Source organism: Podarcis erhardii (genome assembly GCF_964252035.2).
Source record: "Podarcis erhardii genome assembly, chromosome: 5".
Lineage (NCBI taxonomy): Eukaryota > Metazoa > Chordata > Lepidosauria > Squamata > Lacertidae > Podarcis > Podarcis erhardii.
The window spans coordinates 5,389,586-5,416,256 of record NC_138509.1 but is presented as its reverse complement, the minus strand read 5'-3'; the positions used below and the strand labels follow the sequence as shown (position 1 = coordinate 5,416,256).

At 41.7% G+C, this 26,671-nt stretch overlaps 1 protein-coding gene across 6 annotated transcripts in view; it reads left to right on the top strand.

Moving 5' to 3' along the window:
• PCLO (piccolo presynaptic cytomatrix protein) overlaps positions 1 to 26,671 on the top strand; it is a gene marked incomplete at its 5' end in the record, with an annotated part of 233,953 nt that overhangs the window by 95,541 nt on the left and 111,741 nt on the right. For all 6 annotated transcript variants that reach the window (XR_014156346.1, XM_081860927.1, XM_081860926.1 and 3 more), the window contains one exon: positions 24,293 to 25,879. Coding sequence is in view for 5 of the 6 variants with exons in the window: in XM_081860927.1 (XP_081717053.1) it covers positions 24,293 to 25,879 (1,587 nt within the window). The remainder of the gene's footprint in view (positions 1 to 24,292; positions 25,880 to 26,671) is intronic.

Below are 26,671 nucleotides of genomic sequence, written 5' to 3'. Positions count from 1 at the left end.
AAAAATGCATCTCGAAGGCTGCCTTTTAAAGGTCTTGTTACCTTTCAAATACATGCAACTGTCATGAGAGCTCTGTGCCAGTGAAATGCCCCTTCTCACAAATAAACCGTTAAGCACCATTTTGATGTAATTTTCAAAGCTTGACCTCAATCTCTCTGGGTTTTGATCATTAAAATGGCCCCGCAGCTATCTGCAAAAGGTCTGCTGCTTCCCTGCTGCTGAAAATCAGTGGAAACCTGATTATATGATAATTGCAAAAAAGGGGGGGGGTGACTAACGCTTATTAAGGAGATGAGTAAAGAAAGAAGTGCAAATCTTTTTTGACAGAGCAGTTGTGTTACATTTCAAGAGCTCTTTGAATCATCCACACCCCTTTCAAATCTGTGTAAAAAATTGGGCTGTGCATCACCTTTGGGGGGGGGCGCAAATGATGAGGTGGATTGGAGTGGTTTGTGGGTCTCTGTCTTCTGAATTTAAATGTGATGTAAGTAGCACACCCACCCACCCCAAAGTTGGATCAGGTCTCCACAGGGTGTTGTGTCACTCTGTCCCTCCACCCCTGTGCTTTATTTCTCTAGTGTCTCCATAGAATCATAAAATTGTAAAGTTGGAAGGGACCCTGAGGATCATCTAGTCCAGCCTCCTGCGACACAGGAATACGCAGCTGTCCCATAAGGGAATTGAATTTGCAGTCAGCAAGAAGTGAGTCTGCCCCAAATGTTTCCTGTGGAACATTGAAGAAATCTGGTTTATTTTTATCTGAAGCATAGCAGTGGGTGATTTCTTCTTTTAAAAGTTGACAGCTTCATTTGCATTCAAAAAAAACCCACACACAACAAAACCAACTGCATTGGGTTAGTGCATCTGGCTGTTAACCAGAAGGTTGGTGGTTCGAGTCCCAGTCCCACCCCACAGCTGTCGGCAGGACTAGATGACTCTCAGGGTCTCTTCCAACTCTTCAATTCTATGATTCTGTGAAACCCAAAGTTCTCCAGAACTCTGCAGGCGGCATTCTTAGACAGCCTCACACTGTAATGTCTACCAGAGGCTCATAAAAGCCTATTGGGAAATGGCTGAGTGAGGACATCTAGGGATTTGGAATGAGTTGTTGCCAGTGAGTGGATGATACCGAAATCTGTTTCTCTATTTCATCAGATTCACAGATAGGAATTTGCTTCCAGACAAGGGAGATGTATATGCACTTTCCAAAGATGTGTGTGTGCTTTTAATTTGTCAACATGCATAGACACAGTGGCGTAGCGTGGGGGGTGCAGGGGGGCCGGCCGCATCGGCCGCAACATCTGGGGGGGCGCGCTCGCACTTGCAGCTCTCTGCCCCTACCTGGCTCACTCACTCTCTCTCACCGCAGTGCTGGCTGTGCGAATCCGATCCGAGCTGCCGGGTCGCCGCCCACTGTGCAGGGGGGGTGCCAGGCGTGCGGGTTAGGGGGCACAAATTACTTGCCTTGCCCCGGGTGCTAACAACTCACGCTACACCACTGCATAGACACTAGGACTGGGTGATGTCTGCTTTTCAACGTTGTGATATACCACCAACTAAACATTGCGATATCTGAAATAAGGATGGAACTATGTAGAGGCGAAAATGGCAATGTCCTAACAGCTTAGGGGTCTAAAAGTGACAAATTTTTGTTTACCTTTACTATATTGTTGCAGCTGTTCATTTTATAGTACAGATAATGTTTAACTCAGCACATTTTCTTTAAAATATTGAGGGAATCTATTTGAAGGAAACCAACAACATAAACATCAGAAAACGAAAACACTCTCCCTGCCCCTCCCCATTTTTTCAAAGGAAGAAGCAGCAGCACATAAAGGAAGTATAGGGTTGGGGAAACAAATGTGTGAGAAAGCAAAGGGGCGAGCGAAGAATTGGGGAGAGTTAAAGGGACTAGCGTGTCAGCAATCGCCCACAGGTGGGTTCTGCCAGCAGAGAGAGCCTATCTATTTACAAGCACAATTCAAAGTGCTGGTTATGACCTGTAAAGCCCTGCATAGCTTAGGTCCAAGCTTTCTGGAAGACCGTATTCCCGCATATGTACCTACCTTGGTTTTGAGATCTTCATGAGAATGCCTTCTTTGTGGCCGCTTCCAGATTCTGGAACCAAAGCGGCTCCTTCGTTATCTTCTGCTGGCAGATGAAGACCTTGTTCCAACAGGCTTTTCGGAATTGATTGCCATGCCAAGGGTTGGGGGTTTTGGGGGGGAATTATATGTATGTTTTAAACAGATTTTATATATGTATACCGATCAGAAGGTCGGCGGTTCGAATCCCCGCAACGGGTGAGCTCCCGTTGCTCGGTCCCGGCTCCTGCCAACCTAGCAGTTCGAAAGCACAATGTGCAAGTAGATAAATAGGTACCGCACCAGCGGGAAGGTAAACAGCATTTCTGTGCGCTGCTCTGGTTCGCCAGAAGCGGCTTAGTCATGCTGGCCACATGACCCGGAAGCTGCACGCCGGCTCCCTTGGCCAGTAAAGCGAGATGAGCGCCACAACTCCAGAGTCGGCCACGACTGGACTTAATGGTCAGGGGTCCCTTTACCTTTACCTAAAATGTTTTAGCAGTTCTTGTTTTTATCTGTAGGCCATCTTGAGTGCCATCAGGGGGAAATACATATTAATAATAACAACAACAACAACAACAACAACAACAACAACAACAACAACATACATACATTTGTGTGTTGTATTGTGCTGGTCACACACACACACCCCCGCCACTGTTACACAGCCAGTGTAAATTAAAATTTCAAATATATAATTGAGGCCACATAACATCAATAACTTCAAAGTGATATTCAAAATTGGTCCTGAAGGTAAGTTCCTAGACCCAGTAATTAGACTCCTGATACTTCATTAATTGGGCAAAGAAAATTCAGCAGTTAGTTAGCTGACAGTATGGAAGGCATGATGCACTTTTGCCCAAGGAATGAAACAAGTGTTATTTTTATAGCTGGTATTAGTTCAATATGTTTAACGAAATCAGTATCAAGTCTCTGAGCATATGCGTGATCAGTCACAAAATGTTTGATTTACTGAGGAAAAAACTGGAGGGTTTTATGCAGCTGGAGTGCAGAACTAAAGAGAGAAATGCAACAGAGTGTACTAGAGCAGAAAAAATACTTGTAGAAAGTAAATCATGGAGGGAAGGAGGACTGAGAAATGCACATTCCAGGCAGATTTAAGCCTTATGTGGATGTTCCGTTTTACCACATGTAAACACTGAACACGAGGGAGAGCCAAGCCCCATCTCCTCTGACACATCATCTTTGGCTCCTTCATAAAGGTAAAGGGACCCCTAATCATTAGGCCAGTCATGAGCAACTCTCGGGTTGCATCCCTCATCTCACTTTACTGGCCGAGGGAGCCGGCGTACAGCTTCCGGGTCACATGGGCAGCATGACTAAGCCGCTTCTGGCAAACCAGAGCAGCACACGGAAACGCCGTTTACCTTCCCGCCGGAGCGGTACCTATTTATCTACTTGTACTTGGTGTGCTTTCGAACTGCTAGGTTGGCAGGAGCTGGGACTGAGCAACAGGAGCTCACCCCATTGCGGGGATTCGAACCGCCAACCTTCTGATCGGCAAGTCCTAGGCTCTGTGGTTTAACCCACAGTGCCACCCGTGTCCCTTGGCTCCTTCATAGCCTTCCACAAATTTGTGGGTGAAGGTCTCAAGCAGGGCATGCCCTTTACTTGTGAAGGCTCCGCACGTGCACAATTTGAAAATGCACAAGGGCAGAAGTGGTTCCTGCTTCAGAACTTTGCCCTCAGTCTCGTGGAGAGCTGTGAATGGGCCACCGGGGTCAGATATAGTCACTGTCCCTCCAGACTCCCTTACGTGCGCATTTAAATGCAAGGAAACAGAATTCCCGAATAAGGCCTATTGCTTTTACTATTATTAAATCTTTATTGGTTTAAAATACAAAGATACAAACATACAACAAAGGTAAGTGTGGCGATCACACAGGGTCCCCGGATGTTTGACGGTCTATTGATCCCTCTGCCACCACTGTGCTTACTTCCCCCCTGCCACCAACCCGTTATTCTCGGGTATACACTGAGTCCAGACAGTTGTTAAAATTAAACCAAATAAACAAGTTTATTTTATAAGCATTAACAAGTTTATGGTTTCTCAGATAATTTTCTTGTCAGTTTCTTAACCTTAGTTTCTTTACCGGCCTATACCTTCCTAATACCTTCTCAACTGTTTGACTGAATCCTCTTAACAGATTCTCTCACATCAGACTAGCCCAACCCACAGACTTATCCTCCCTCTCTCTTCTCTAACTCCAGACTGACTTCTTAACAACTCTAACTCTAACTCCTCCCCTTGGGTTCCTATAGGTTAGTCATTTTACAATTAGTTAACCCTTTCCTTATGAACCCAGTATGATGTCACACACCTAGGAGGGCAAACGCCACAGTAAGTATTTCAGATTTAAATACAAAAAAGAAAGAAAGAAAAGAAAGGGGGGAAGGAAAATTTTGAAACAAAGACAAAAAAATGATAAAAGGGGGGGGGAGACCAAAGATTTATACGACATTATATCTATCAAATAAATTTTTTTTGCAAAAAACTTCCAACCTTTCTCGTTATACTTTTTCTGTTGTCATGGTATTATCGCGCAGTTTTGTTTAATATCCGTTTTTCATACATTCCACTATAATGTTTATATCATTTATCTATTATTCGCAAGTATCATTCCAATTCTGCTAAGATGGTATCATTTTTGCAATATAATCTTATATATTCTTTAAATATTTTCCATTCTCCATATGTTTTCTGGTTTAAAACTCCCCTGACTTTTCCCATCAGCTTTGCCAGTTGGAAATACTCTATAATAAGTGTCTGCCAACCTGTTATTGTTGGTGTTGTTTCATAAGGCCTATTGCTAGATTGCAAACTGTGACCATTTAAGGCCTGTCCTTCATAATCAGTTAGGGCTATCATCTTTAGCCTTTAGACCAGGGGTAGTCAACCTTTTTATACCTACCACCCACTAATGCATCTTTCTTGATGGTAAAATTTCCTTACTGCCTACCAGTGCTCGATGGAAGGAGGATTCAGCTTGTGCTGTAGAACCCCCTACTGCCCACCTAGAATCCTGAAACGCCCACTAGTGGGCGGTAGGGACCAGGTTGACAACCCCTGATCTAGACAAATTCACGGGGGACAAGTCTATCAGAGGCTATAAATGATGCCCCCATGTGCAGAGGCCTCTAAACACTATGTACTTTTCTCTCTATAACACACAGATTTTTTCTCCTAAAAAGTAAGGGGAAATGTCTGTGCATGTTATTGAGCGAATGTGTGGTCCCTGGAGCCGACTGGTCCAAGTGCAGGGGCAAAAATCAGGCAAAAATCAAATCGCACGTCACGGAGGAGGGACGCCTGAAGAGAGGAAGCTGTTGCTTTCCTGCATTCTGCCTCAGGGTCTTACTGCCCACCCGCTTCTGTTTTGGTTGCTGTTTGCTCAAACGGAACAAAGAGCAGGGAAATCCCCTCCCCTCCAGGCAAGCAGAGGGGAAAGGAAAGGATCGCGTCCTTCCTTCTAATTCCTCTCCATGCTCCAGTGCTGCTGCGTCCAGGGAAGCATTTTGGGGACTCGCAGGCCGCCGGAAAACATGCAGGTGGGAGAGAGATAGAGAGGGGGGGCTGGCTTGGGTGGCTGGGTGGGTGGAAACTTTTGCCTTCCTTTCCTCCCTCCCGTTAAACCCCTCTCCTGCATTCTTAGCCAGCTGCTTCTCCGCACACCCCTCTCGTGCTCCTTGTCCCTTCTGTATTTTCCTTCCCTCCCCACTTAAAACGTGGTTACAAAGCACGGATCCACAGGGATCCTCAGGATCTTTGCATTTGGTCACCCCAAATTCACCATCAGATCACACAGCATGTCCATGGCTACAGCCTGCACCAAAAAAATCACGCACCCACTGTTGCCTGGGGCTGCAATGGTGCAAAACCGTGGTTACAAAGCATGGATCCACATGGATCCTCAGGATCTTTGCATTAAAGGTAAAGGTACCCCTGCCCATCTGGGCCAGTCGTGACCGACTCTAGGGTTGCGTGCTCATCTCGCTCAAGAGACCAGGAGCCGGCGCCGTCCGGACACTTCTGGGTCACGTGGCCAGCGTGACGAAGCTGCAGCTGGCGAGCCAGCACCAGCGCCGCACATGGAAATGCCGTTTACCTTCCCGCTATAAAGCGGTACCTATTTATCTACTTGCACTTAGGGGTACTTTCGAACTGCTAGGTGGGCAGGAGCTGGGACCGAATGATGGGAGCTCACCCCGCCGCAGGGATTCGAACCGCCGACCTTACGATCAGCAAGTCCTAGGCACTGAGGTTTTACCCACAGCGCCACCCGCATCCCCTATCTTTGCATTGGGTCACCCCAAATTCACCATCAGATCACATAGCATGTCCATGACTACAGCCTGCACCAAAAAAAATCACGCACCCACTGTTGCCTGGGGCCACAATGGTGCAAAAACGTGATTACAAAGCACAGATCCACACGGATTCTCAGGATTTTTGCATTGGGTCACCCCAAATTCACCATCAGATCACATGTCTGTGGCCACAGCATGAGGCACAAAAATGATACATTCACTGTTTCATTCAGAATTCCCCCCCCCCCTTGTTTTCCTCCTCTAAAAACGATGTGCGTGTTATGGTCAGGTGCGTGTTATAGAGAGAAAAATACGGTACTTATAATTAAAAATTGTAATAATACTTCTGAAGATTATAAAATCAATAGAGGACCGTACTCACTCTGTTCAGAAGCAGTAACCAAAAACGTGGATTCTTGTACCATTATTTAACCAGTCTGCATGCATGGCAGTATAATGAAGGGTTGTGAGCAAAGGGTGTTCTCAGTTCACGACATCCACCTGAAATAATTTAAACTAAGGTTCTTTTGTATGCAGTAAATACTAGAAGCTTTAAGCAACTTGTGACAACTAACTGCTCCTTAAGTTCAGGGGTAAGCAGACACAGTAACCAGTTCTAATTTGTTTGTTTACTCAGACTAATGGTGAAAGTTATGGAATATGCTAGATAGCTGCTTTGCATTTTCATTGCATTATTATTTACAGAGTATATTTCTTTTTCATTTGAACTAGTGTTGGGACTGCTTTTAAATAAAATGCCGAGGTGCTAGAACCCTTTCCAGGTGCATTGAACTCATGAGTGCTGGTATAAGAGGTTGGTTTATTCATAATATGGGCTGAAAGACCTCCGTAGGGAATTAGTATATACGGAGATCTTTCTCCAGGCAGCTGAAACTTTCCAGGTGGATAAAATGTATTTATAGAAAATGTGAAATAAGTTATGTGAAAAATACATATTTGGGGTTGAATATATTTGTATGTGTTTTACTGATCTGAATTTGACTTATTTCTTTAAAAATATTTTTAAAGAAAATATTTTTTTTAAAAAAATTAAAATCCAATAGCATGAAACCTAAAATGCTAGGACCACTTCTGCACCTTGCATTTCTAGATACGTGGACATACATTTTTTTGGATATACATTTTTTAAAGATGTGAATATGTTAACAAGGCACAGATGCTTAGTTATATTATGTAAGTAAATTTACCAGTAACTCATGATTGGCTGCAACTTCCTTTAAAATGCAGATAGAATTGCAGACCGCATGGCTTCCTGTCATGGAGCATGTGAAATGGCGCTTTCCTGTTTTACTGTTTCTGTTTTTTGCATACAAACCAATGCTCATGGTCGGTTTCTGCCAAGCAAACCACAAGCAGTGAGTCAGGTGGTGGGGTTTTTGCCTCTCTTAGATATGTGTAAGACTGACTCTTCACCTTTTAGGTTTCTCAAATCAGCAGTCTCCCTTTATAACCTGTTTACGTGAGAAAGGAATCCCAGGTTCTCTCCCAGTCACACTTTGGGAAATGCTAATGAGTGTAGGGTTACTTGTACCTCCTGTACTGATAGGCATTAATGAAACCCGCTTTGCTGCGTTTTTTGGTTTTGTTTGACAATGCCTTCATTCATTTCTCGCGCTTTTCATTTGTATTTCTTCTCCTTTGGTCTCTTCCTGGTTTTTCCGTGTTTGTTTTTAGAGAAAAAGGTCCCTGCTATGACTCACTTTTACAAATGCACCTCTGGAATAACAATTAAACTTCAAAAAGCCTCGGTTTACACCACTGTTTCCCTCTTAGTTGTGTTTTTAATGGCTGTTTGTGTTTATTGATTGAGGATTGTTGCTTTTGTTTTAATTCACCAGAAGAAATAGATAAAGCAAATACCACTCTTAAGCACAGCACTTTTAAAATGTACTGCTAAGAAAACATGAAATGCGTACTTAACTAACAATGAAAAACAACCAGAAACCAACAAAGACAGTGGGGAAATAGAAATAACCACTGGTGACAAAATTAATTCAACATAACAAATGTACCCAAAATACAAATCTATCATCTGTTGGTGAAGGGTTTGCTCACAAATAAATAATTTGGAGGATTAAATAGAGCCCCTGGATGCTAAAAGGTGTCTGAAATGATATGTGAAAATATACATTTTTTACTTTTGAAAAACGAGGTCTCCCTAATTGTCACAGATAGGGATAAGTGAATAGATCGTTTTTCATTTTTCTTAATTTCTCATTTATCCATTCTTAAGTTGAGCTCCCCACATTCCACATAAATTTATGATCCCCCCCCCAAAAAAAAATGTCCTCATGAAAATTCACCAGCATTTTGCCTCTTTTTTTGCAGTGCTTTTTTCTGGGGAGTTGCAGGGGTACACACACCCCTAAACATTTTGTGAATCTACGTTTGGCCTCACTGAGGGGCAGTATTTCAATATGAGTAGAGAAATGAGAGTACCCCTAAACATTTTTAATAAAAAAAAGCACTGCCTTTTTGTATACAGATTTCTCTAATGTGATGAATTTTTGTATGTTATATTTACTATTATATGCAATTATATGGACTTTACCCTAGTTTATGTACTTTTTGTACAAATTGCTTGGGTGGAGAATTGCATTTTAAAACTCAGAGAAGTGCAACTTTCAAAGGATTGGTTGTGTTTCTGTTCACCTATTGCTTCAAAGAGTTTGAATCAGCTAAGTCTGCTTTTAAATGCAAACTTATTTGAATTTATCTTCCATCTCTAGTCATGACAGAAGTGAAGAGGAAAAACTAAACTCTTAAGGTGTGTTTCTGAAGATTCATGTAGAATTAAATGCAGCATAGATCAAATCTCTCATGTCATAGCAATATTTTGGGGGTTATAGTAACGCGGGTGGCGCTGTGGTCCAAACCACTGAGCCTAGGGCTTGCCGATCAGAAGGTCGGCAGTTCGAATCCCCACGACGGGGTGAGCTGTTGTTCGGTCCCAGCTCCTGCCAACCTAGCAGTTCGAAAGCACGTCAAACTGCAAGTGGATTTGCAAGTGCTGCTTCATTCCAGAACTTAAAGATATAGTACTTTGATAAGATTTCTATGTCAAAGTGCAATAGGTACCACTCCAGTGGGAAGGTAAATGGTGTTTCTGTACGCTGCTCTGGTTTCGCCAGAAGCAGCTTAGTCATGCTGGCCACATGACCCGGAAAAACTGTCTGCGGACAAACGCCAGCTCCCTCGGCCAATAAAGCGAGATGAGCGCCGCAACCCCAGAGTTGTTCGCAACTGGACTTAACAGTCAGGGGTCCCTTTACCTTTACCTTTTTAGTAACTGAATCTTCAAAAAGAACATCCCACAGATTGGTCACACCTGCAGTCAAAATGGAGTTTATCTTTGTGACTTTAAGTTATCACAGCAAAAACTAAAATTAACTCCAGTTACAGATAGGTAGCCGTGTTGGTCTGCCATAGTCAAAACAAAATAAAAAAATTCCTTCCAGTAGCACCTTAAAGACCAACTAAGTTAGTTCTTGGTATGAGCTTTTGTGTGCATGCAACTTAGTTGGTCTTTAAGGTGCTACTGGAAGGAATTTTTTTTATTTTGTTTTGACTAAAATTAACTGTGACATCTCCACAATGCAGATCATTCCTGGCTACGTTCCTGAATTCTGAGCAAACACCGTAGATGATAGTACACATGGCCTTTTGCTTCCTCCACTAAAGCCCATCTGTTCTGATGGCATTATTCCTGCTTGCAAGTTAATCAGACCATCTCACTGAATCACAAAGGCAGTGTGGGCTGCAGCGGACAGCTATAGAAGACAAGTACTACAAAGTCTCTCCCCTCAAAAGTTAGAGCCACACTGGTGCCATGTGCTGCATTATTGGATGAAATTCATTAGTGTTACACTGCCAACGAAAGCTTCCTAAACAGGGAGGGAAATGAGTTGCAGCTGAATGCTGATTTGCAAGTGCTGCTTCATTCCAGAACTTAAAGATATAGTACTTTGATAAGATTTATTTGTCAAAATAAACCACTTTAACCATGCAGCAGCATAAAGATCTATTTAAATGACAAAGCCTAGTTCAGAAGTTGTACCTTCCATGTGACTTTTCGTATTACATGCTTAAGTGATAATGGGCCCAGTTTGGGTGTAATGCCAAGGGATGGTTTGGTGTTCTGCTTCAGCCTCATATTTCCAGTATGGATCAGAAGAGGACACTGGAAGTATCCATGTTCTAGTTTAAACTCCCCACAGATTGTTGTTACATCCGAACCAGGAACTGTGGGCGGTGTAAGTTATGTTCCGTTGAAACAAGCCAGGATCAAATCTGGAGGTTCTACTCTGGCTTCCAATCTCAGGCTCACAATGGATGTTTTATTAGCATAACGTACTTATAGACTTTAAACTAAAGGTAAGTTAGTCTAGGTTCAGTTCTAGGGGTACTCCCAGCATTCTGCTCAGAGGTAAGGTCCATATTCTGTTCTTGGTGTGCCCACAAAGTATGCTCTTACTAAGCTGTCATGAGGGAGAGTGTTCAGATTTCCTGTCCTAACACTTCCTGTTCCCCTTCTAGATCCTGAGTCTGTCCATTTAGTTCCATTACTTAGGATACGGTGAAGAAGGATCTGAGGGGGCAGGAGAGCATTGGAGCCTGAGGTTCAATCAAGTTCATTTGTGCAAACCAGGTCAAAGATGGCAATTTCTTGTGAAATTGCAAAAACTACAGTGGTGCCTCGCAAGACGAAAAGAATCCGTTCCGCGATTCTCTTCGTCTAGCGGTTTTTACGTCTTGTGAAGCAAGCCCATTGACAGCTTAGTGGATTAGCGCTATTAGCGGTTTAGCGGCTTTTAGCGGCTTATTGGCTTAGCGGATAAGCGGCTTAGCGGCTTAGAAAAGGGGGGGGAAGGGGGGAAACCCGCAGGAACTCGCAATACATTTTCATCTTGCGAAGCAAGCCCATAGGAAATTCGTTTTGCGAAGCACCTCCAAAGCACCTCCAAAATGGAAAACTCTTTCATCTAGCGAGTTTTCCGTCTTGCGAGGCATTCGTCTTGCGGGGCACCACTGTATTGCGAAAATTCCATGGCGTGGTACATGAAGACAGTGACAGAAGGGAAAGGCACTGTAATTAAGACACACACTCGCAACATTAAAAAAAAAACCAACCTCATGAAACCCTATTTTTTAAAAAAATGAATCTTGTACAGGAGAGAGCAAAGTGAAAACAGGATTATTTAGCATGTTTTGGCTTTAGGATTTAGGATTAAGTAGAGTGCAAGAGCATGTCCAGGGGAATTCATATCATTTAACCAACAACCGCTTGTGATCAGTATCACTTATATTCAAAATTATTAGCTCAGTTATGCAACCACTATGCAAATTCTTAAATGTTACATTCATTCTTAAAATCTTACTACACACCACTTGAATTCTGAGTTTCTAGTGATGTGTTTCCCCTATTTAGACCTAGCCGGGATGTTCAGAACCCACATAAATCCAGATGTTGTAACTGGGCTACTCAGGAGCAGATTTACAGCACAGTTCTAGAAGTCCTATAACATATCCCTTTCCTGAATTGTTGTACTAACTCCCAGGAGTTCAGAGTCAAGTACAGATGTGTTTAGAGGAGTCTTCCTTCCAAATACTGTTCTGGTACAAGCATTATTAAATTCAGAGATGGGATTGTCTTCCTGTGCCTTTAGGACATTCTTTGAACTCATGGAACTTATGCACCTCTAGGAAGCTTCAGCTCTAGGTAAAAAGGGTGTGTTGAACTGTTTTTCTGAGCTCCAAAATGTTACCATTGTTCTCAGATTCCATCTTCCAGGTTCTCTAGGTCTGCATCATTTAATATATGGTACGCTGGTACGCTGAACTTCCTGCAGCTTCAATCATCCAAGCTCTCATGTTTCATCATGGCCATGCCTGCCTTTATATAATGTAATTTGATAATTCATCTTTCCCAGGAAAGCACATCTGAAAATGTAATTTATATAATGCATTTTAGGCAAGAATAATATAATAGGACAAGGCAGCCAAAATAGCTATTGAGCGCATAGACTAAGGAGAATTGTGTACAGTGGTACCTTGGTTAACAAGCATAATCCGTTCTGGAGGTCCATTTGTAAACCAAAACAGGTTCTAAATAGGGCCTCCCAAAAAATTTTGTTTGTAATCCAAAAAAAAAAAAAAAGGGTTGTAATCCAAAAAGAGGTTGCAAACCGGGACACGCACTTCCGGGTTTGACGTGTTTGTAATCCAAAACGGATCCAAACCAGACTGTTCGCAGATCAAGATACTACTGTATTTTATTAAAGGGAGAGTTTGTGTTTGTAAATAATTCTAGCCACTATGGAGGAGCAATTTCTATACTGAAGGTTACCATAATGTCTCCCAATTTTTCCATGTTACATTTTAAAAAAAATGTTCCTAAAAAATGTTACACACATACATACATCCATGCATGCACACACACACACACGTACACACACATACAGAAAACAGATCAATATCTACTGATTTGATGCAACTTAGTGGTGATTTTGTTTCAGATGTTTTGCTCCTCTCTCTACCTTCTCCTAAACAGATTTGTCAGACCAGGTGAAAGAGATGCCATGGAAAAGCTCAGAGGGAGGGGAAAGAAATAGGTTGACTTATTTCTTTTTCATTATACTGTTATAGGTTTGTAAGTTCTAGAATTTAATTACAGCTTGGGGCATCAGAAGTAATGTGAGGCGATAGCTAGACCCATGTGTGTATTTGGGCTGTGTGTTAGATGCTTTTAATTCCTTGGAATTAACATGTGTGTAACTTAGCCAGGCAACCTAGCAGTTTGAAAGTACATCAAAGTGCAAGTAGATAAATAGGTACCGCTCCGGCGGGAAGGTAAAAGACGTTTCCGTGTGCTGCTCTGGTTCACCAGAAGTGGCTTAGTCATGCTGGCCACATGACCTGGAAGCTGTATGCCAGCTCCCTCGGGCAATAAAGCGAGATGAGCACCGCAACCCCAGAGTCGGCCACAACTGGACCTAATGGTCATGGGTCCCTTTACCTTTAACTTAGCCAGGCAAACTTACTAAGGTGTGTATTAGACAATGACAATCCTAGGGAATCAACATGAGATAAGTGTTAAATGAGTCAGACTAATTTCCTTTGAGGTGTTAAGCCTGGGGTAATGGGTCATTTACACAGCAGAAGAAGAAAGGAATGGGGTCTCTCCCTGTGTTAGAAAAAGCCAGCACTTATGTTAGTGTGGTGAGAGTAAGCTGGATGTTATATGAACTAGGAAAGCAAACTGCAGAGCAATGAAGAAGCTGGAACCTCTTGGGTTGCTAATGCTGTGAACCCCTCTATTGTAGACTCAGTTTGTATATATATGTGCGTGTAAATAAACCATATACCATAAAGACCCAGCAATCTCCACTGTGTCTCATTTTCCCAAATGGAAGCACAAACCCTGTTCCTGGAACCCCTAGAATCTTGCACTGCTCAGAGATTGGGGTGATGTGTAACAATGTGCTACGCCCTAGTAGTAACTGATACTATTCAATCACACTTCGTTCAGCAGAATCTTAAGTTTGGGTGCTGATCAATAGGCCATCAGCTTCAGGAACAAACACTTGGGAGGATTACTAAGAGGACTAAACAGAGGTTATTAGCTTCCTTCATATCACACGGTCTTCCACCTGGGCAACCTTGGCCTCAGGTGGGAGGCAGTGAATAATAATCAGGATGCTGAGAGGTTGGGGGAAAGCTAACAAAAAAGCTTCTTTGCATGGAGAAGCCGTGGGCTACAGAAAGTGTTTTCTGAGTATACTAGAGGTGGAAACAAAGGGTCAGAAACAACTGCAAGCATACAGATGAAGAAAGCTACTGCCTGGATACATAATTATGTGATGGAGTGGAATGTAAGGAAGGAGACACATTTTCTAGGCTTTACAACCAAAAGGGAGGGGGGAGTGAAGTGCTCATGCAATGACTCACTCATCTCTAAGTACCATTTTATATACATTTCCGCCATCTGGTGACAATAAATGATCAATAATATTCAAATTTAGTTTAGTAAGGTTAACTTACTCATTTGTATCAAGCCATTCTTTACCAAAAAAAAAAAAAAAAAACAAGATTCAGGGGATTTTGCAATAAATGAAAGATGTATTACTTGTGTCATTTTATTCATGGCAGGCTGCCCTAAAGCCCAACATCAACACTAGAATGTGGCAAGATTTTTTTAAAAAAGCATTTCACAAATGTAATCATTTTCAGAATTTTGCAGAGAGGTATGTCCCATCTAGATGGGAGCAGGTATCGGATCAGGGGTACTTCTCTGATCGTAATAGCTGTGAGTGGGGTTGTGGACAGAAGCTGAGATCTTCATTGGGGTTGAGGAGACTCTCCTTGCTCTGCCAACCGATCTGAAGAGGCTGCAGAAGACGGACAAAAACCCCACCTAATCCTGGCCACAGGGCAGTTGTCATCCCAAAGTGGGGAAAACTCTTCAGGGAACTCCCGTAAATATTTATGCAGATGTCTTCACCTGAGTTTCCTGTTTTTACTGCTGTGTTTTAATGGGATTGTTTTGTTGCATATTTTAATTATGGATGTTTATATTTAATATTTTAATGGAATTGCTTTATTGTGTTCTATAATTATGGTGTCATTTTATAATTATGGTATATTTTTTTAACAGTGTTGTGTAATTGGTTTTCATATTCTGTGAACCACTTAGAAGCCTATTTTGGCATTAAGTGTACAGAAAATGATTCATAATCATAAGGTGCAGAAAGCTTTGTGCAAGCAAGTCCAGCCCATTCACTTCCAGGCCAGAAAAAGTAGAGGTAGTCCTATATTCAGTAATGAGCTTTCCAAGACACAGCAGCCCTGCTAGTGCGAAAAGCTCCATGTGTGTGTTTCTGTGTGTGTTTCTGTGTGTGTGTACCAGAGTGCTGGAGCAGGGCTAGAATGCTTTGGAATCATCTCAGGAAATTTTAAGTGACATCTTGTAGAGGAGACTGTTAAATTTATCTTACAACATATGGTTTCCCTGGCTCCGTGGGCAGAGATGCACATTCTTACTCAATCAAGATTGCTTAGAACTGGGCTCCACTTCCTGGAAGCCCCATGTACGCAATGGGAGCAAATGGAAGTTCTGAAGACCTCACATTTGTATCAAGCAGCAGCATCGCCACATATCTCAACAGGGCTCATGAATCTCACAAATGGGGGTAGCCCATTCTCCCCTCAACAGTGTATTTTTTCCCAAGCTGCCATGATTGTTGAAATTGTTGCTACTGCATGCATACCCTACACATAGAGAAGCTCAGAAACAGCCCTGCATGCTTCCAGGGTATCACATAAATGCCACCGGTAGGATTAACTGGTTGCTTTTTGAAATTGCTTGCCTATAACCCCTCCCCCCAAAACCCCAATGAAACTTATGAGAGGTTTCATCTTTCCAAGAGAAAGCTTTAACAGCAGATTAGGCAATGCTGCAGATGTGTACTTTCTTAAATTATTTTGTTACTATAGTTACTGCTGACAAGTTATATAAAACAAATTGCTTACTGCAGCACAGAGGTATAGGAGTCTTTCTTCCTTCCTTTCCTTTCCTTTCTAATTCTAATTTCTTTCAGCAAACTCAGTACCCGTTGATTTTAAATGCTGTGCATTTTGTTGAAACTGAGGAGTTAATAACACCATTTTGGTGATGGATGCAAAAAAAACAACCCAAGGTCAAATCTAGCTTCTTTTTTATACTTGTTATTTTATTCTTTGGTTATATGGAATTGCCTCACCCCAGCAAGTCATTAGAGTAATTGGCTCACTTTGAGTTTTGCGTTAATAATGTGAAAAGTCCACCTTTTTCTGAATTCTGCTGCATTAGATACCAATTTCATGCAAAAGATTTTGGTGAAACTCGACAAGCTGACATTAAGTTTGGTGATGATCCTAGAGCAGGAGTGGGGAGCCTATGGGACATGTATTTCGGCATCTGCTGGCTGTGCAGCGCTTAACCCAATGTAAGAAAGACTTAAAGCAGCTGGATTTTTCATCAGTGAATTACCTTAGTTTTTGAAAAGAAATTGTATTAGGAATCGCAACTTTGCATTTTGTGGCCAATGACATTGTGTAGACACTGTGAAAAATGTACATACATGAGCAGCACCGATCCCACAATAAACACCTGTCTGGAAGCACTCCATGTATCTACTGTGGACCTTCTGCCTACTCTGGATTCCGGCTCCAGGACTTCTTGGAGGTCAGGTATACAAGGGGCTGGTAGAACTGATGAATGATATCCCTTCTGGATGTGGCCTGCAGGAACAGAATCATTTTATATCTGCTGCATTGTCCACGCCACACAGTTTCCAGAGGCTGGAGCTGTAGTATTCAAGGATCAGGTCTCCCTAATGCTTCCTGTAGTCTCCAGCAGCTTTAATCAGCCTTCCACAGCCCCTCACCTCTGTGAATTTGTTTTAATGTGCCTCCTGGAAAAGGTACAGTAGTAATGAGACAAGAGTATTTCGAAGGATTGTGGAAGATCAGAGGTGGGTTAAATGAGAGTGGAGATCATTTGCAGTACTGATGAAAGCCATATGATGACGTGTGCGAGAGAGCAAAAGGCTAGTTGAAAGATTTAGATTAGAATAATGCACGATTGTTCAAAGTTGATATAAATGGTAATTGAAAATCATTGGATTAGTTTCCAAATGAATGCAACCCGGTGTTTCCTCATTGCTGTATGGCTAAAATGAGACGGTTAGACACAATGGTGACTATCAATTCAAGACAATAATAATATGAATGGGAGGTCATATACTGCCATTTAATTAAGCTTGCCTGGCATGTTCATTTGTTATGAATGTAAGTAAATGTAGATTCTTTCAGTCAGCTAATTGGGAGCCTGCTTAAAAGAACCTGGGAAAGGTATAGTGCCATAGCAACAACAGGCCATGTGACCATGTTGCTATCAGCTGCACACCAAATATGATTACTGAGATTATTTTCTTTCTGCTCTGGTAACATGCAGCATCCTTTTCACTACTTATAATCAATTATTTTCATAGAAAAGACATGTTAAGACTGTGAATACAAAAGGCAGATCTTTAATTTAGAGAACGTGAAGCATGGGAAATCTGAAATGTGAATTCCTGGTTTTCACGATGGATAGTACTATCACAATGAACTGTTGCTAACATGAAGTCAGATCTTCTTTTTTTTGAGAATAATTTTTTATTAACCGACCAATCACATCAAATCAAGCCAAATTACATAAATTCCAAATTACACAGCCGAATTTTAAATTTTTGTTGGGGGTACCCATATTTCAAGTTCCGAAGGGGATCCAATCAACTTCTTACTTCTTACTGCTGTTTTAATGTCCACAAATCTAACCTTATGATGTTCACAGTACTATCCAGTCCTTTTTTATTGTTTTTCCACATCTCTTGTTGTTATTTTCATATATTTTTCCTTTCTCTTTGTGACCTCTGATGGTCTCCACAAGCTGATTAGAACATTTTGTAATCCTGCGTGAATATATTTTTTTTTTATCCAGTAGTCATATCCAGACACAGAAAAGTAGCCGTGTTGGTCTGCCATAGTCAAAACAAAATAAAAAAATTCCTTCCAGTAGCACCTTAAAGACCAACTAAGTTAGTTCTTGGTATGAGCTTTCGTGTGCATGCACACTTCTTCAGATACCAGACGTTTTCCATATAACATCACTTCCATACATCAAAGCAGTCTTAGCGTCATTAATCTTCACCAATCTGCCTCCTTTCTCAAAACCTCTGAGGAGATTCACCAGGAATGCAGTTAATTATTCTAAATTGCTGCAGCTAGTGCACGATCAGAGACAGCGTCCAGGAGAGCCGAGGTCCACACGGGGGCATTCTGCCTAGGGCCCTCACCCCCTTCTTTCAAATTAGGGGGTGATTTATGGGCACAGCAGGCAAGGGCAGTGTTCCCCATTTCCTTGGGGCAACAAGGGAGGCTGCCTACTCCCATAACAGCCTCTTAATTACCCCGTGTGGGTCGGAGAGATGGTATTGTCAGCCATCTTCCAATTCGCCCCCTAGTGGCCCCCCCACATGAAGTCAGATCTTGACCTATTTCCAACATTAGCCAAGAGCAGAGAACACCTTCGGCTGTATCTCTCACAATATTTGGCGTTTAAAATCTTAATCTTTTGCTGAATCGTGAGAATCACAACTTTGACTTTAAAAAAACACCAGCCTGGTTCACGTGACACAGTAAGCCAAACTGTGGCTTCCTGCAGCTGTGCAAATGTCTGGGCTCTTTTCAACTGCTCTGCCAAGCACAAGGTTTGGCTGAGTGTGCCGTCCAAACTGGGACTCATTTGTGGTTAAGCTACCTCTTTGCTAACCATGGTCAGTAGCCAAGAACCAACTTAGGCTACCACTCATAGTTAGTAAGGATGATGCTTAGCTGCAAGTCTAAGGCCAACCTTTGCTCAGCTCAACACAGGCAGCAATAAACAGGACCAGGGAGGAGAAAAGCAAATACGAGAGCCTCACAGAGAGATATCCACATCTTTGCACAGCCATGGCAAACCAAACTTTGGTATATCGTGTTGTATTAAACCAGGCCACTGTGTCCATTGCAAGAAGTACTCCTGGTTACATATAATTTTGATTATATTTTTAATACTTAATATTATATTTTTAATATTATATTTTTCAATTCTCATTGCGCACAATTAATATTATTAATAATGAATGGTATAATAATAATGCAAAAGAGATCATGTCCTGCAAGTGTATTTTTTAAACACTTGCCTACCTCATCATGTTTTTGAAAGGTTTCGCCATCCAGCGTTTTCAAACTATGCCTTCAGCATTCTTAGATGGGAATTATGGGAACACTCCACAATATGAAGTGAAATAGAGGATCTCAGGATCTCAGGTCAGGTCTGCCACTGGCACCACTTCTCCGCTCGCCGTGCTGCCTCCGCCACTGGGGGGGAAGTGACACTGGCATCGGCCCCAATTTCGGAGGAGATCTCACTGAAATTGCACAAAATCTCATGCATTTTCAGTCGAAATCAGCACTCATACCAGCAGCACTTCTGCACCAGCAGTGGAGGCAGAGCAGGGCCGGTCAAGGCAGCCTCAAGCTGCCGTCTTTGGGGCTTCTGCCTCAATCTGCCTAACGGAAGAGCCAGCTCTGCCTCAGGTATTGTTGCCTTTTATAAAGATCTAAGAAAGAGATGCATTCAAAATGCCGAAGCTATCATAGATATAAATTACAGAACAGCTCTGTTTGCTAAGCATGTAAAACTTTCCTACTGCAAAGAGCTGCAATGATGAAATATAAAGTTTGAACAGAAAAAGGCAACATTAATATTGAAAATTAATCTTTGCATTTTGTGGGGGTTGGGTCTGTAGGTAAAGGTAAAGGGACCCCTGATCGTTAGGTCCAGTCATGGACCACTCTGGGGTTGCAGTGCTCACCTCGCTTTATTGGCCAAGGGAGCCAGCGTACAGCTTCTGGGTCATGTGGCCAGCATGACTAAGCCACTTCTGGAGAACCAGAACAGCGCACGGAAACACCGTTTACCTTCCCGCTGGAGCGGCACCTATTTATCTACTTTCACTTGATGTGCTTTTGAACTGCTAGGTGGGCAGGAGCAGGGACCGAGCAACAGGAGCTCACCCCGTCGCGGGGATTCGAACTGCCAACCTTCCAATCAGCAAGCCCTAGGCTCTGTGGTTTAACCCACAGCGCCACCCACGTCAAATAGAGACTGTCAAATCTGTCGGTTCAGTTTCTTTCAGTTTCTCATTATTCAAATCTTAAATTCAGTTCTCCATATTGCCACATCAATTTGTGATTTCTTTGTTTTGTTAAAAAAAAGTCCTCATGAAAATTCATCAGCATTATACTGCAAATTTCGCCTATTATACAATTTTTTGCAACAATATTTCCCCTAAAATAATGCATTTTTGTATGTTACTTTCACCAATATTTGCATTTTTATTCATGTTTTGTACACTTGGCAAAAGAATTGCATTTGAAAATTCAGAGAATTCTGAAAGATGGCTGTGCTTCAGTTCTCATATTGTTTTGAAAATGCATATCAGGCTTGCAGAACTGTGGTTGTGAAATTTGGAAAAATAGCAGTTTTAGCAAGAAGAGCAGATATTTACCAAGGACAAGTAGTGTGAAATAGAGCAACCCCCCCCCTTCAGTTCCTGTTTGTCTTTTGTAAGTTTAGGCGATTTTAAATCTGGAGGTCTAAGTATAACATGTTGGTATGGGAAACTGTCGTGTAACGGGCCAATGGCCGTAATAAAGATCAATCCAATCCAATCCAATCCAATCACCCCCCCCCAAAAAAAAACTGGAATATATAAGGAAATCATACCAAAATTAAATAGCCCCAAACCAGTTGGTCACATCCATTCTTTCTCCAAGTTACTGCTTCCATCAGTGTTTCTTCTGCACCCCCACATCTAGAAATCAGGGAGGCTAGAGAGCAGGGAGGCCCAGGTGAGAGGGGCTGAATGTTGATTTGAAATAATCAAATTGGTTACTGGATTTCTTACAATACTATTGCAGAGAACATTGGTGTTAGACCGGGGGTGGGGCGGAATGCCCATTTCTAGGGCCCTAATAAATATGGGTTGCAGGCAAACTGAAAAGATGGCCCCAGGAAGAAGCTTGTATTCAGGGCATGAGGTTAACTGAGGAGAAGACAAGGCTAAAGCTGAGGCATATGACTTCACGGTACAAAATTCAATTTTACAGAAAACCATTCTGACAGGGAACCAACAGCCTAGAGGCTGATGACATAATAAGGTTCATAGAATCTTTCTTTTACTTTACAGGCTTCAAATGAGCACGCAGTTCTCAAAACCTAACATGCACTGACAAGGCACTTTTTAAAAACCTGTGCACATTGGGAAAAAAGGATTTTACATTTGTTTCTTCCCTGGAAAACCCGCTGTAGAAAACTGTACAACAGAGACTCTAAAAAGAGCTGTATAAGCACAGACCTTACATATGCACTTTACTGAAAAGTAGTGTTTAAAAATAAGAGCTATAAAATTGAGTTCCACTTATTGGGATTACTGAAGAGCTAGGACTTCTTATCTATACTTGACTAACCTGCAAAACAATGCCTATCTGTAGGGATATACAGTGGTACCTCGGGTTAAGTACTTAATTCGTTACGGAGGTCCATACTTAACCTGAAACTGTTCTTAACCTGAAGCACCACTTTAGCTGATGGGGCCTCCTGCTGCCGCTGCACGATTTCTGTTCTCATCCTGAAGCAAAGTTCTTAACCTGAAGCACTATTTCTGGGTTAGCGGGGTCTGTAACCTGAAGCGTATGTAACCTGAAGCGTATGTAACCCAAGGTACCACTGTATAGCCTGTTAACTGGGGAAAGGTAACATTATTCTCTAGCCCCAACTTACACCAATGGTGAAGTTGGGATCCTTTTGCAAATTTGATTGGAAAGGTGGAGAGAACGCATTTATATTTGTAGCTGGTGCTTTCTGGAATCGCAGTTTGCGCAAGTGCAAGAAATCTTGTACAATTTCATTTAGAGACAGTTGTGAGTAGGCGCCATGTTATTAGGCAGGTGAATTTTGCCTCAGGAAAGTGGATTTTGAGCTGATTGGGATTATAACTGCTGGGCTTTGCTTCATGTCCCCACCTCACCCCAAGCAGATTATAAATTCTGCTACAGAAATGCCTTTGTTCAAGTCTGCAGGTGGAAGGAAGAGATGGAAACAATGGGGGAGGGACTTTTTCTGTCGATCTTTGAAGAGGGACTCTGTTTGCGTTTCCTCTCATTCCTTTCGTAGCTTCACAAAACTAGCTTCCAGTAAGAAAGAGACAACTTTATTATTGTATGTAAGCTCTAGTTTTGCTATGTTTGGTAGAGCATGAGCCTCTTAGGACTCAGCTACACAGGTCAATTTGTAACGTTAAAATGTGTTATAAAAATGCAACACAGATGGCACTGTAGAGCAGAATCCAAAGTCAATGGCAGATTGCCTTGGGAGCTTCCTCCCCCCCCCCCATATCGGTTTTTATATATAGATCCAGCCTTAATCTCAGGATTGTGTGTTTGAGCCCCATGTTGAGTGAAAGATTTCTGCATTGCAGGGGGGTGAGACTAGATGACCACCATGGCCACTTCCAACACTATGATTTTCTGATTCTATTAAAAAGGCAGTATTATTCAGTATCCCTTTAGAGCACTGCTCATTTCTGAGGACTCTGATGTTTATGGCATGCATATTCTATAGGAACTGGTAGAATTCCCTTCGCTGGTCCCTACTGGAAATCACCTAGGAGGATTGCATTAAGTTGTTCCATGTCCTGCAGATTTTTGGCTTAGCAGGGCTGCAAACTGTGAGGAGGGATTTTTTGGGGCGGTGTTGCATGGCACTGGGCCAGATGACCACTGGAATTCCTCCCAGCTCTACAATTCTATGATTCTATCTATGATTCTATGAAAGGTTTCCTTGCTTCCCAACATTCATGGATGCTGCTATAACATGGTAGAGACTTACCACAGAAATCAGGGCATAATCAAGCCAAAGCTAAGCATTTTTCGCTCCCACTTATTTCAGTGGAGAGAGTTAAGTATGTGCATCTGTTGACCTTTGAACGTCCTCTTAGCTTTTTAGCAACAGATGTGCCTCATTCTTGCATTGAAATAAGTTGCACATCTAACAAGGTAGAAATTGGCTGGGTCATTCCTCAGACTGTTGACTTAATGTATCCCAAAAACATTGAAAACTTTAAGAAAGTAATCACTACTGTTCTCTTTAACTTTGTCCAAAAATTGAAATTTAAAAAATATTACATTCCACAAAAATTAGTTTTGAAATTGCAGACTTTGGTGCTTTGTGTGTAAGAGTTAAATCTACAGTACAACAACACACAGCATGCAGTGAGTTATATTTTCCAGTGCTCTTTAAAAGAGCTTTTATCCCTAATTATTTTAGCCAGAGTCGGCCTTGTGAATATCTATTAGCAGTTGGATTTTATTCTAGGTATTAAATTAATAAAAAAAGCTTATTTCTGCTCAGAACTATACTTCCTTATACAGCTCAGTCATTGGTGTTTTCAGATGATGCATGCATTCTTTGTCATGTCTGTTAAGCAAAGAATTCTCTTAAGTCTGTATGTTGAACTGGTAGCTGATTAATCAGTGGGAGCAAATTTTAATCAGCAGGACAGAGATTGATGGTACCCTTGTTTAAAACCATTTTGAACCAAGTGAGGAGAATGAAAATAATATTTATTTGCCTGCCCTAACAAGGAGTGGTGCTTTAATTTATTAAATCCTAAGTTATTTCACTCTGTTTTCAATATCTTTGAAAAGATCTCTGTATAAGAGTTTGCCTTTTTGTGAATATATTCACAGTTATATAGTCCATTTCAGTACAGGTAGTTAATCAACTACAACTCTTTAATCTCTGGACACTCCTAATTTATGCTACTAAAATGGTAGCCATGGTTCTGTGGACAATATCTCCAATGATTTACAATATTTATTGGTTTTATCCAACTGATACAATCCTAACCATGTCTACTCAAAAGTAAGTTCTGTTGAAATCAGTGGTGCTTACTCCCAGGTAAGTGGGGTTAGGACTGCAGTTTAACTCATACTTGGATTAGGCCCATTTAAATCCGTTCACTTTAAGTTAAACATGACTAATTTAAACCAATGATTTCAATAGGTATACATCGAGTATGACTTAGTTTGATACAACCCATTGTATATTTAGTGTCGCAGCCAAAAGTTTGTAAAGTCAGGGTGATGCTTAATATTTAATATTGCTTTAATATTGATATTTTAACACAGCAAATATCTTTAATTAATGTAACATTATTTTTATATTATAGGTACAAGAATGGCTGTGCTTAAACTGCCAGACACAAAGAGCATTATCAGGACAGCTTGGGGATATGGACAAAATAACACCTCCTGTACTTTCAAAATCATCACCCAAGCCATCAACTGCTCCTCAAAGCCAGGCTAAACCTGTTGAGCAGAAGATTTCAGCTCAAATGCTGGAAAAGCCAAGAGGAGGAATGGGAATTCAGAAGGAAGATTCAAAACTTCAACAGGGCAAATTGGCAAAGGCAATTTCATCTGATAAAATCCAGGAAGGTACACAAAGGGAAGATTCAAAAGTTCAACAAGAAAAATTGGCAGCAACTGATAAAATTATTCAAAGCACTTCAAAGGAAGATTCAAAAATTCAGAAGGAAAAATTGGCTGATCAAATTCCCAAAGAAGAGCCAAAACTAACCACAAAGCCATCTGCCAATAAGATCTCAGAAGGCATTCAAAAGGAAGAGCCAAAGGAGCTGGGGAAAATATCTGATAAAATTCAGAAGGAAGACCCAGAGCTTCAGCAGGTAAAATTGGGCAAGACTGTATCAGCTGAGCAAATTCAGAAGGAAGACCCCAAGATCCAGCAAGCGAAATTGACAAAAACACCATCTGCTGATCAGATTCGGAAGGAGGACCCAAGGATCCAGCAAGTGAAATTGGCAAAAACACCCTCTGCTGATCAGATTCGGAAGGAGGACCCAAAGATCCAGCAAGTGAAATTGGCAAAAACACCATCTGCTGATCAGATTCGGAAGGAGGACCCAAAGATCCAGCAAGTGAAATTGACAAAAACACCATCTGCTGATCAGATTCGGAAGGAGGACCCCAAGATCCAGCAAGTGAAATTGACAAAAGCACCATCTGCTGATCAGATTCGGAAGGAGGACCCCAAGATTCAGCAAGCGAAGTTGGCAAAAACACCATCTGCTGATCAGATCTGGAAGGAGGACCCCAAGATTCAGCAAGCGAAGTTGGCAAAAACACCATCTGCTGATCAGATCCGGAAGGAAATCCAAAAGGAAGATGCAAAGCTTGAGCAAGAAAAGTTGACAAAAGTACCCTCAGATGAGACAATTAAAAGATCTGATCCAAAATTCCAGCAAGCAAAACTGGCCAAAGTTCCATCTGCTGATCAAATTCAGCAGGAAAACTCAGCTTTATCTCAGGGGGAGATAGTGAAGACAGCCTCTGCTGAGCAGATTCAAAGGGATGGTGTGGAACTTCAGCAGAGAAAACTGATAGAAATAACTGAGAGGGATCCAGCTTCTTCCAAGTCAAGTAGCGATCAAACACAATTGACAGAAACCCTGGAAGGTGACACCAGGTCTCTACCCTCACAAGAGACACCCCCTTCTCCTGAGCCCAAACATAAACCAGACATGGCTGTGGTAGAAGAGCAGTTTTCTGAAGCAAAACTAGAAGCCAAGGTACTAAAAGAAACAATAAAACAGGAGGAGGTAAAAAAAGAGGATTCAGTGATGAGTATTCCAGAAACCATATCTAAAGCTCAGAAATCTCAAAAAGAAGAAATCCCTGCTCAGCCAGTACCTTTGCCAAAGCCTGATCATGTGGAAGCACTGAGGGAGAAAGCAGTGAGTGTTTAACTTTCCTTCCCAACTCTTCCTTCATTGAATGACATGGGGCCAGATCCTAGAAACAATGATCACAGCCTATGCAAGTTTCAGCATTTTTAGTTCCATTTATCTCAGTGAGAGAAATGTCAAGCATTTATGCCTCACTCTCCAACTGAAATAAATAGAAATTTAAAGCGCTTTAACTTTTCCTGAAGTGCACCCAATTTGTTTTGAATGACTAACTTTAATTCACACCACGGTTTTTACTCACATAGAATGACTAAAACAAGTCATAAATTGGTGGCAGGTCCATGCAGATTTGGCTTTGGTAGGTTCGTGTATACTGAAATGAACAAAACTTTGCCCAACTTCATTAATAAGTTCATGCATTCATGCCTATACTTACTTTCAAATCTGTTGTTTTCCACAATGTTGTAAGAGGAGCTAAAAAACAAACAAACCCCTTGCCCTCCCAAATGCTGAGAAATATCATTTTAATGCTCCAAGGGCAATGGATATCAGTTTCCTCCCGCAATCATGAGGGTCCAAATCCTAGCCTATAAAAAACAACAGCACAATAAGTAAAATAGGTTTTTGGGGAAAGATGCCTATAATCATAGCAAATCTTCCATATTTAATTTTCATTCTCCCACCAAGGTTGTCGAAAATAGATGATCTTTTCATGAATTTGCCAACCCCCTACTAAAACTATCCAAATTTGTGTTCATCACCAAATTTTCTTGATAATAATTTCCCCCCTATTTGCACTGCATAAAAGCTTGTCAGAATGAATTTCAGTTGAATTATTGA